This window comes from Sciurus vulgaris (genome assembly GCF_902686455.1).
Source record: "Sciurus vulgaris genome assembly, chromosome: 1".
Lineage (NCBI taxonomy): Eukaryota > Metazoa > Chordata > Mammalia > Rodentia > Sciuridae > Sciurus > Sciurus vulgaris.
Window position 1 is genome coordinate 97,611,289 of NC_136461.1, and position 11,478 is coordinate 97,622,766.

Here is an 11,478-nt window from a genome sequence, read left to right on the forward strand (position 1 = left end):
AATACTCAATGGTATATTTTCTAAGGAGCATAGCCTCACCTGTCCCAAGTGGTGATTCCTAAATTTGGAGCTCATCATGCAGCCCTGGCCAACTACAGATCCCAAATAGTGGAATTTCCTAGTCAAAGAATACATACTGTGAGTGTTATTGCAGTACCCAGCCAGGAGCACCACCCCACATTAAAGCAAAGGCTGCACAGCCAATCAGAACCTGCAACAAGTTCTGCCTGCCTAGGGTAATCACCACCTGGTCCCTTCAAAATCACAGGTTAAAGTAAATAGTGAAGATCTAGGGCCTGACAGAAAACCAGATAAAGGAGGTTATCTCCTCAAATTCACAAATAGCAATGCAAGGACATAAGAATTACAAAGAATTAGGTAATCACGATACCTCAAAAGAAACTAGCAAGGCTCCAATAATAGACTCTGGGGAAGTATAAATCTATGAAGAGCTATTAGTCACCTTCGCATTACTACAACAAAATACCTGAAGCAGCCAATTTATGAAGAGACAGGTTTATTTAGCTCATAGTTTTGTTGGTTCAAACTCCAAGATTGGGCAGCTATACTGGTGTGGCCTCTAGTGAGGGTGGCAGATGTCAGCACATTATGGCAGAAATGTGTAGAAGCAGTCATATCTTAAAACAGCACAAAGAAAGAGAGGACTGGGGTCCCACAGTCCTTTTTAAGGGCATTTCCACAATGACATAAGGACCTCCACAAGGTCTCATCTTTTAAAGGTCCATGGTACCTCCTAATACCTCCATCCTAGGGACCAAGCTTTTAACATGTGGACCCTTAGAGGACATTCAAACCACATCCAAATCATAGGAATAACTGACAACAAAAAAAAAATAGATTAATCCTCTTAAAGAAGTTCAGTAAACCACTAGATTAAATGAAGTAAGAAAAACAACATACAAAGCAAGCAGTTTGACAAAGAAATAGAAACAAGAAAAAAGAACCAAAGAGAATTCCTAGAAATGAAGAATACAATGATAGAACTGAAAATTTCAATAGAAAACTTTTACAGTCAATTCAAGCAGAAGAAAGAATCAATGAACTGTAAAACAGAATATTTTACATTATCCAATCAGAGGAGCAAAAAAGCAAACAATAAGGAAAGCATACAGGAATTACAGGAAATTAACAGGAGACCACAAAGCTTCACATGATAGGAGCTGCCGAAGGTGAAGGGAAGAGGAAACAGAAAGTACATGTAAAGAAATAATGGCTGAAGACTTCGCAAATCTGTGAGTAGATTCCAACATCCAGGTACAGGAAGCTCAGAGATCTCCAATTAAATTCAAGCCAAAGAAACATAATAATCAAACTATCAAAAATCGGCGCGGAGGCGCTTGAATGGCTCTGAGTGGGGCTCGGCCCTGCAGTTGAGTGACGCTCTAGGCTGTCCAGCGGCAGTTTGCCAGCGCCGGCGCTGGGGTGAGGCACCGCGGTACCATGAGGAGCCGGTATTTGAGAGATTATGGCATCTGAAACTCACAATGTTAAAAAACGGAACTTTTATAATATTATGAGGATCATTCTATTGATCTTCCTAGAAAAAATATCTCTAATTTCACTAATAAGAACATGAAGGAGGTTAAGAAATCTCCAAAACAGTTGGCAGCTTATATAAATAGAACAGTTGGACAAGCTGTGAAAAGCCCAGATAAACTACGAAAGGTGATCTATCGCAGAAAGAAAGTTCAACATCCTTTTCCAAATCCTTGTTACAGAAAAAGACAGTCCCCTATAAGTGGGGGCTGTGCCATGGCAAATAAAGAAAACGAACTGGCTTGTGCAGGCCACCTGCCTGAAAAATTACGCCATGATAGTGGAACATATTTGGTTAATTCCAGTGACTCTGGTTCTTCACAGACAGAAAGCCCATCATCTAAATATAGTGGGGTTTTTTCTGAGGTTTCTCAGGATCATGAAACAATGGCCCAAGTTTTGTTTAGCAGGAATTTGAGACTGAATGTAGCTTTAACTTTCTGGAGAAAGAGAAGTATAAGTGAACTTGTAGCTTTATTTGGTGAGGATAGAAGATCTTGGAGTTATGGTAGATTGTCTGCCTGTACTTACTAACAGTTTACAGGAAGAAAAACAATATATCTCACTTGGCTGCTGTGTAGACTTGTTGCCTCTTGTAAAGTTACTGAAAAGCAAATTTGAAGAATATGTGCTAGTTGGTTTAAACTGGCTTCAAGCTGTAATAAAAAGGTGGTGGTCAGAACTATCATCCAAAACAGAAATTATAAGTGATGGAGATATTCAGATTTTAAAACAACAATTAAGTGGCTTGTGGGAACAAGAAAACCATCTTACTTTGGTTCCAGGATATACTGGTAATATAGCTAAGGATGTAGATGCTTATTTATTACAGTTGCATTGAGAGATTTCATCTACTAAAGAGCAATTGGTTATTCAAAACATCCTGGACTGATTTCCAAAAATAGGTCTCTTCTGAGAACTGTGAACTGTGGAAGACATTGAAACCATTATTTTCTTTTAAAAATCCACATAATGAAACCACTAATGAAAACGTACCAATCTGCTTCACATTGAAGTAGAAAAAATATCCAAAAGGAGCAGCTTCAACTTCAATGAGGTGAAAGTGCACTACAAAGATTGTTCGCCTTTGCTGCATTCAGGATTTATGTGGTTATCTGGTAACACTGTTTAAGAACTACTGGATCTTAATGCAGTCCTGCATAAGAATATAATTTATACTATGTGAAAAAATAAGGACTTACTACTAGAAACCACAAAGACCAATCATCATTAATTTTTTATTGTGTTTTATAAAAAAACACTTGAATGTGTGCAGCTATTTTCTTATGTTGAATAGACTTTGAAAGTTTAAAACATCATAGTAAATAATCAATATTAAAAATCTTTTGTCCACACAGATACTGTGTATACAAATGCCTTAATTATTAAGCCAATGTGTTATGATACCATATCTGTTTTTAAAAAATTAAAAACCTGCCAGGCATGGTGGTGCATGCCTGTAATCCCAGCCACTCAGAAGACTGAGGCAGGAGGATCACAAGTTCAAGGCTAGCCTAAGCAATTTAGGGAGACCTTATCTCAAAATATATAATAAAAAGGGCTGGAGATAGCTCAAAGATAAAGTACCCTGGGTTAAATACCCAGTACTAAAAGAAGAAATTAAAAAAAAAAATTAAAACAACCATGGTTCTGGCATGATGAACTCATGAAAATAATTAAGTCAGGGGGTTACATTCATGTAGAATGTTATCATTGAAACATTTTCCATACTATTTTTAAAACTTGAGAATGTTTTTAGAAGCTCTGATTTTTTTTTTTGGGGGGGGCCAGAAAGTTCATGTCATGTATGTAAGTGTTATATCTATAAAGAAAAAGGTGAATATGTATTTGTATGAATGTTTAACTGGAAATGTCCATGGAGTTGGCTAATTTATATTCACTTTTTATTGTATATAGATTTCTAATATTTTTCATTTCTGTATCATGTATACCTCCTTCATTTGAGTAAATTCACTAAATATTTCTTTAAAAAAAAAACTATCAAAAATCAAAAATAAAGAAAAAATTCTGAGAATAGTAAGAGTTAAGAAACATAATGTATACAAAGAAGTGCCAAAACAGCTATCAGAATATTTATTAGCAGGAACCCTGTAGGCCAGCAGAGAGTGGAATGATATATTCAAAGAACTGAAAGAAAAAAATGCCAACCAAGACAGCAAAGCTGTCTTTAGGAAATGAGGGCAAGACAGGTGCAGTGGCACAGGCCTGTGATCCCAGCAGCTCAGGAGACTGAGACAAGGATCACAAATTCAGTCAGCCTCAGCAACTTCAAAGCCAGTCTCAGCAACATAGCACGGTCCTAAGCAAGTTAATGGGATCCTGTCTCAAAATTTAAAAATTGAAAAAAAGGGCTGCAGATGTAGCTCAGTGGTAAATTGCCCCAGGGTTCAATCCCCAGTATCAAAAAGAAAAAAAGAAGAAGAAATAGAAACTTCCCCTAAGCAAAAGCTAAGGAAGTTTGTCACCACTAGAACTACCTTATAGGAATTTCTAAAGGAAGTTCTTTAAGCTGCAACAAAAGGCTGCTAATTGATAATACAAAACAAGAAAAACAACTCAATAGTATAAATGAAAAAGAGCCATATTCAGAATATTCTAGAACTGTAATGATGGTATATAGGGCAATTTTAACTCTATTACAAGGGTTAAAAGATAAAACTAATAACAACCATAGCTGAAATAAATTATCAAAGGGTACACATTATGAAATTCTGATATCAAAAACATATTTGTGAATGGTGGAGAAAAATTGCAGAGTTGTGTGCAATCAATGTTAAATTGCTATCATCTTGACCTATTGTTAAGATGTTCTGTCAGCCCCATGCTAAGCAAAACAAAACAAAAATAGAAAGGATTCAAAGCACAACAGTACAGAAACAAACTGCAAAGGAAGACAGCAAGAGAGAAAGTATTAAACAACCAGGAAACAACGAACAAAATGACATTAGTATGTATTGCCTATTAATAATGTAAGTGTATTAAATTCTCTAATAAAGACACAGAGCATCTGACTGGATTTTTTTAAGCTTTTATTAGTGTATTATAGTTATACATAATATTTGGGTTCATGTTTACCTAATTATACATGTATGGAACTTGATTTGCTCCATTTCAGTCCCCAGTGCCTCTTCTTACCGTCTCTTCCTCTCTCCCCCTAGTTACCCATCTTCTACTCAACTGGTCTTCATATTTATCTATTCATTCTTAATTGGTGCTTTATATATAGTTACATAAAGGTGGAATTCACTGTCGTATATTTATTCATACACATAGCATATTTTTGTCAAATTCATTCCATACTTCCTCTCCTTTCCCACCCTCCTCCCTTCCCCTCAGTCTCCTACTCCACTAGTCTTCCCTCTATTCTTATATCTGCTCTCCCCTTTATTTCCCTTGCTTTGTCCTTGTTTCCACATATGAGAGAAAGCATTTGAGCCTTGATTTACTGAATGAGGCTTATTTCCCTTAGCATGATTTTCTCCATTTTCATCAACTAACTGGCAAATGCCATAATTTTATTCTTCTTTATAGTTGAATAGAATTCCACTGCATATATATACCACATTTTCTTAATCCATGTGCCTACTGAAGAGAACCTAGGCTGGTTCCATATCTTGGCTATCGGCAGGAATTGTGCTGCTATGAACACTGATGTAGTTGTACCACTACAGTATGCTGGTTTTAGTACTTTTGAATAAATACCAAGAAGTGAAACAGCTGGGTAATATGGTGGTTCCATTTCTAGTTTTGTGAGGAATCTCCATTCTGCTTTCCAGAGTGACTGTACTAATTTGTAGTCCCACAACAATGTATCAGTGTACCTTTTCCCCCACATCTTCACCAGCATTTATTATTGTATTACTGATCACTGCTATTCTGATTGGCGTAAGATGAAATCTTAGTGTAGTTTTGATTTGATTTCCCTAATTGTTGGGAAAATTGAACATTTTTTCATATACTTACTGGCCATTTGTGTTTCTCCTTTTGAGAAGTGTCTGTTTAGTTCTTTTGTCCACTTATTGATTGGGTTTTTTGTATTAAACTTTTTGAGTTCTTTATATTCAGGATGTTAATCCCCTCTAAGAGGAACAGTTGGCAAAGAATTTCTCCCATTCTGTAGGCTCTCTCTTTGTGCTCTTACTCATTTCTTTTGCTGTGCAGAAGCTTTTTAATTTGATGCTATCCCACTTATCAATTCTTGGTTTTATTTCTTGAGCTTTAGGAGTCTTGTTAAAGAAGTCAGTGCCTGCATCAACATGTTGAAGTGTTGACTTTCTGTTTCCTTCTAGAAGATGCAAAGTTTCTGGTCTAATCCCTAAGTCTTTGATTCACTTTATTTGACTTTTGTGCAGGATCAGAAATAGGGACCTAGTTTTGTAATTTTTTTAAACCCAACTATTTGTTGTCTATATAAGATACTGCACTTTTAAGGGGATACCCATAGACTAAAAGTGAAAGAATGGAAAAAGATAGTCAATGTAAACCAAAATAAAACAAAGAAAGCAAGGATATCTATCATCATCAGATGACACAGACTTTAAGTCAAAAACTATAAAAAGACACAAAGATATTAAGTAACAACAAAGAAGGCAATCAATTAAGAGGATTAAAATACATTCATACAATAATGGAGCACCTAAATATATAAAACAAATATCAAAGGATCTGAAGGGACAGAGAAAGTGCAACAATAATAGAGTATTTCTTTTTTTTTTTTAATAGAGTATTTCAATACCCCATTTTCTATGTTGGATAGATTACCCAGACAGATAAGAAGTAAACATTGAGTTTGAACAACACTTTCAACCAAATGGACCTAACAGACATAGAAAGAACATTTCATTCAACAGCAACAAAATACACATTCTTCTCAAATAAACTGAAACATTCTCAAGGACAGATTCACATGTTAAGACACAAATAAGTCTTAGCAAATTTAAGAAGACTGAAATAATGTCAAGTATTTTTCCCAGCCACAATAACATGAAACCAGATATCAATAACAGAAGGAATTTCAGACAATTCACAAAACAGGGAAAGTTAAACTAATACACCTTTACCTAGACTAAAAGAGAAGACAGAAATAAATAAAATCAGAAATGTCAGAGAAGAAATTATAACTGTACCACAGAAATACAAATGATCATGAGACTATTATGAACATTATATGCCAACAAATTGGGTAACCCAAAAGAAGTAGATAAATTCCTACACAATTTACCAAGACTGAATTATAAAGAAATTGAAAATCTGAATAGATCAATAATAAGCAGATTTAATTTGTATTAAACAGTAGACCCTGATGACTTCACTTTTAAAACATTTTTCACTGGTCCTGAGGATTAAATCCAGTGGTGTTCTACCACTACATTGCTAATCCTTCTTTCTTTTTATTTTGAGAAGGGTCTTACCAAATTGCTTAGGTTGAACTTGAACTTGTGATCTTCCTGCTTCATACTCCCAAGTCACTGAGAACATTATCAGCATGTGTCATCATACCCAGCTTCTACCAAACTTTTAAAGAACTAATACAAGTTCTTTCAACCTCTTATGTAAAATTGGGACCTATCTTTCTCACACCATGTACAAAAACCAACTCAAGTTCACAGGCAGGAACTTGCGACGACTGGCACCATGCCCTACCAGTATCCAGCACTGACCCTGGAGCAGAAGGAGCTGTCTGACATCACTCACTGCATTGTGACTCCAGGCAAGGGCATCCTGGCTGCAGATGAATCCACCAGAAGCATTGCCAAGAGGCTGCAGTCCACTGGCACTGAGAACACTGAGGAGAATCGGCGTTTCTACCACCAGCTGCTGCTGACTGCTGAAGACGGTGTGCATTGGAGGTGTCATCCTCTTCCATGAAACACTCTACCAGAAGGCTGATGATGGGCGCCCCTTCCCCCAAGTTATCAAATCCAAGGGTGGTGTTGTGGGCATCAAGATAGACAAGGGCGTGGTGCCCCTGGCAGGAAAAAACGGCAAGACCACCACCCAAGGGCTGGATGGGCTGTCTGAGCACTGTGCCCAGTACAAGAAGGATGGAGCTGACTTTGCCAAGTGGCGTCGTGTAATGAAGATTGGGGAACATACCACCTCAGTCCTTGCCATCATGGAAAATGCCAACATTCTGGCCCATTATGCCAACATCTGCCAGCAGAATGGCATCATTCCCATCGTGGAGCCTGAGATTCTTCCTGATGGGGACCATGACTTGAAGCGCTATCAGTATGTAACTGAGAAGGTTCTGGCTGCTGTCTACAAGGCTCTGAGTGACCACCACATTTACCTGGAAGGCACCTTACTGAAGCCCAACATGGTCACCCCAGGCCATGCTTACACCCAGAAATATTCCCACAAGGAAAGTGCCATGGCAACTGTCACAGCTCTGCCTTGCACAGTGCCTCCTGCTGTCCCTGGAATCACCTTTCTGTCTAGAGGGCAGAGTGAGGAGGAGGCATCTATCAATCTCAACGCCATCGACAAGTGCCCCCTGCTGACCTTCTCCTATGGTTGAGCCTTGCAGGCCTCTGCTCTGAAGACGTGGGGTGGGAAGAAGGAAAATCTGAAGACTGCCCAGGAGCAGTATATCAAGAAAGCATAGGCCAACAGCCTCGCCTGTCAAGGCAAGCACACCCCAAGTGGTCAGGATGGGGCTGCAACCAGCGAGTCCCTCTTCGTCTCTAACTATGCCTACTAAGCTGAGGTGTTCTCAGGCTGCTGCCACAACACTCCAGGCCCCTGCTCACACTCACTCTTCAAGAGGGGCCATATAGGAGCTCCAGGCTCTTTCCCTTTACTCTTGCCTCCCTTGTGACTTTGGTGTGTGGTGTTTGTGTGCACTAACTCCATCACCCCTTCCAACCCACTGCCAATAAACAACTATTTAAGTGGGGGACAGGGGGAAACCAATTCAAAATAAAGACTCAAACATCAGACCTTCAGCTATTAAACTACAGAAGAAAACACAATAAAACTACATGACATTGGACAATGATTTCTTAGATTTGGTCCCAAATTACCCCAGAAATTACCATCGATCCAATAATTCTGCTTCTGCAATAACACCAGAAAGAATTAAAGGCAGGATCTCAAAGAGATCCTTATACCCCTATGTTCACAGCAGCATTAGCCATAATAATATATATTTAAATATATATAGTGTTATGTATAGTATATAGTGGTATGGATAAAACTAAAAAAGATCAACAAAACACCAAATAACCTAATTAAAAATGATCAAAGGACTTGAATAGACATTTCTTCAAAGAATAGACACTTCTCCAAAGAAGATAAACAAATGACTAATAAGCACATGAAAAGAAACAACATCATTAACCATTAAGGAAATGCACACCTGAAGTACAGTTAAATACCACCTCATACCCATTTGGGTGACTACTACTTAAAAAAATAATGTTAGCAAGCATATGAAAATGGAACACTTTTGCACCATTGGTGGAAATGTAACATGGTATAGCTACTACAGAAAACTGTTTGCCAGTTCCTCAAAAATATTAAATGCAGAATTACTATTGATCAGCAATTCCATTTCTGGGCACATAAGTGGAAGAATTAAAAGCAGGATCTAAAAGAGATATTTATACACCTAGGTTCACAGCAGTATTAGCCACAATAACCACAACATGAAATAACACAAGTGTCCATCAACAAATGAATAGGTAAAATGTGGTATATATATTTATATACAATAGAACATTACTAATCCTTAAAAAAATGAAAGAAATTCTGAGATATGCTACAACATGGATGAACCTTGAAGATATTATAGTAAGTGAAATTAGCCAGTGACAAAAAGACAAACATGTATGATTACACTGATACAAGATACTTAAAACTAGTCAAAATTATAGAGGCAAAGAGTAGAAGTGCTGGTGGCCAGATATCGGGGAGAGAAAATTGAGGAGTTAATGTTTAATAGATATAGAGTTCTAGTTTTATAAGATGAAAAGAATTCTAGAAATGGATGGTGGTGATTATTGTACAATATGAATTACTTAATATCATTGCACTATATGCTTAAAAATGGTTAAGATGGTAAATTTCGTGTTATGTGTATTTTACCACAATACAAAATTGAAAAAATATAATTAGCACAAAATGAATATTAAACAAATTACAAGGCTCCGTAGATTTCTTCCCCAAATATAAACATCAGAGTAAAATAAAAATATGTAATGTTGACAAAAATTCTTTTAAGAACTTGCTACTTGCTTGTGAATTTAAGTTTTCTATTAAGACATAGGTAAGGACCTGATAAAAAGTACACGGTGATTGTTTCAAAGATGAGGGATTGTGATGTTCTGACCTTCCTCACCTTTGAAATAAATCTCCTTCATGTGAAGGCAAATTTCCTTCCTGAGTTTGGCCCCAAAACTAAATAGGGGTCTAGATGGTCTGGACTTCTAAACAAAACAAAAGCCTCACTGAGAACGAGCTAAATGGATAGGAGTAACATCTGAAGGCTGTTGAACATTGATGGAGGGGAAACAAATTTTTCTCCCTTGATATTCTGAAACGTCCACCTAAATAGTTGTTAAATTATCATGTCAAGACATCCCTACTTTAGGCAACATAATAAAACAATCGGCTGAAATGTAAACCCTTTGATTAAGGTCTAACTCCCCTTCAACCTTCGGTGTGGATGTCAGAAAAGGGCAGCTCTGGGGCATCCATTGTGCCTGTCCTCTGGAGAAGACTGAAGATGAGAACCTCTTGAGAATTCTTGACTTTTCACTTAAGCATTCAAAATGACTGACACCGCCTGAGATGTTATGTGCAGGTTCAGTAAAAGTTCAATGAGTTGCCAGAAACTCACTCGCCATCAACAAAAAACAAAAACAAAACAAAACAAAATAAAACCAGAGGCTTTCGTCCTTCTGTCACTGTGTTAAGGCTAAGTGATTCTTTTGAAAAGGGTGAGAATTCGCTTCACAGAGCTGCTTATTCCTCGATGCTCACAGAGAAACCCACCCTTACTTCTTGGGCCTTTGAAAGAAGCTCTGGAAAGGGCGGCAAGTCGGGCATCAACCTCAGAGTCTCTCCGGACTCCCAGAGCCAGATACTCTTGGTCGCTCACCTTCTCCGAGTTCAGGCCAAACGAGGAGCTCCAGTTTTTCAGGCCCTCCTTGAGCTCCATGATGTCCACCACGCCGTCCCCATTGCGGTCCAGGTCTTCGAAGAGGACCTGGTAGCGGAAGTAATCATCCTCACTCAGGCAGGCCGCCGTGGGCAGCACGAAGCCCCGCAGCCAGCGCAGCATGGCGGGTCCGGTGGCTGCCCGGACCCCTCCGCGGCCTCGCCCCGCCCCCCGGCTCCGCGCCACCTGCCGCCGCCTCCACGACGCCGGCCTGCTGCGGACGGCGAATCCGCGCCGGGGACGCGCCGCCTGCAACCGCCTGGCGGAGCCGCGGCGGTTCGGAGCTGCCTCGGGCCAGGGAGCCCGCGCCGGCCGTCCCCCGGGGGCGCCGCTGAGAAGACCCCCGCGGAACCTGAAGAGCGCCGCGGGTGGGACGCGGCCCAGGCCCCACGCGAGAGTCGTCCCGCCCCAGAAGTTGGAAGTGGACGCTCCCAAGGCTGCGGTAAGCGATGCCCAGGATGGTGGACGCCCCGCGAAGTTTGGGGAAGAAGAGCGCATTCCCCAGGTGGGACCTTGAAAGAACTCTTGGAGATCTGCAATCTCCTGGCCCAAACTCAGTGCTTCAGCCAAGTGACTGTAACGAGGGGTGAGTAGCGCGGACCAGCACCTAAGGGGTCTGGACCCCGCTGCCCCTCCCGCACAGGTCTGAAGACGAGGAAGGAGCCTGCACCCTTGTTCCTCTCCTCTGTTGGTGTTTTTCCTCTTCTTCACCTGACACTTCCTTATTAAGACTACTG

At 39.6% G+C, this 11,478-nt stretch overlaps 1 protein-coding gene and 2 pseudogenes across 5 annotated transcripts in view; 2 read left to right on the forward strand and 1 right to left on the reverse strand.

The window, feature by feature from the left end:
* LOC306657240 (mitochondrial adenyl nucleotide antiporter SLC25A24-like) overlaps positions 1 to 10,904 on the reverse strand; it is a 60,449-nt gene extending 49,545 nt beyond the window's left edge. For all 3 annotated transcript variants that reach the window (XM_079133048.1, XM_079133049.1, XM_079133047.1), the window contains exon 1: positions 10,682 to 10,904. In XM_079133048.1, the coding sequence (XP_078989174.1) occupies positions 10,682 to 10,864 (183 nt within the window). In that variant the 5' untranslated portion in view covers positions 10,865 to 10,904. The remainder of the gene's footprint in view (positions 1 to 10,681) is intronic.
* Positions 1,452 to 2,575, forward strand: LOC306657327 (KATNB1-like protein 1; annotated as a pseudogene). Its single transcript has one exon. The product of its transcript is annotated as a KATNB1-like protein 1 (transcript).
* On the forward strand, positions 7,198 to 8,441 carry LOC306657316 (fructose-bisphosphate aldolase A-like; annotated as a pseudogene). Its single transcript has one exon. The product of its transcript is annotated as a fructose-bisphosphate aldolase A-like (transcript).
* Positions 10,905 to 11,478: the final 574 nt, after the last annotated feature.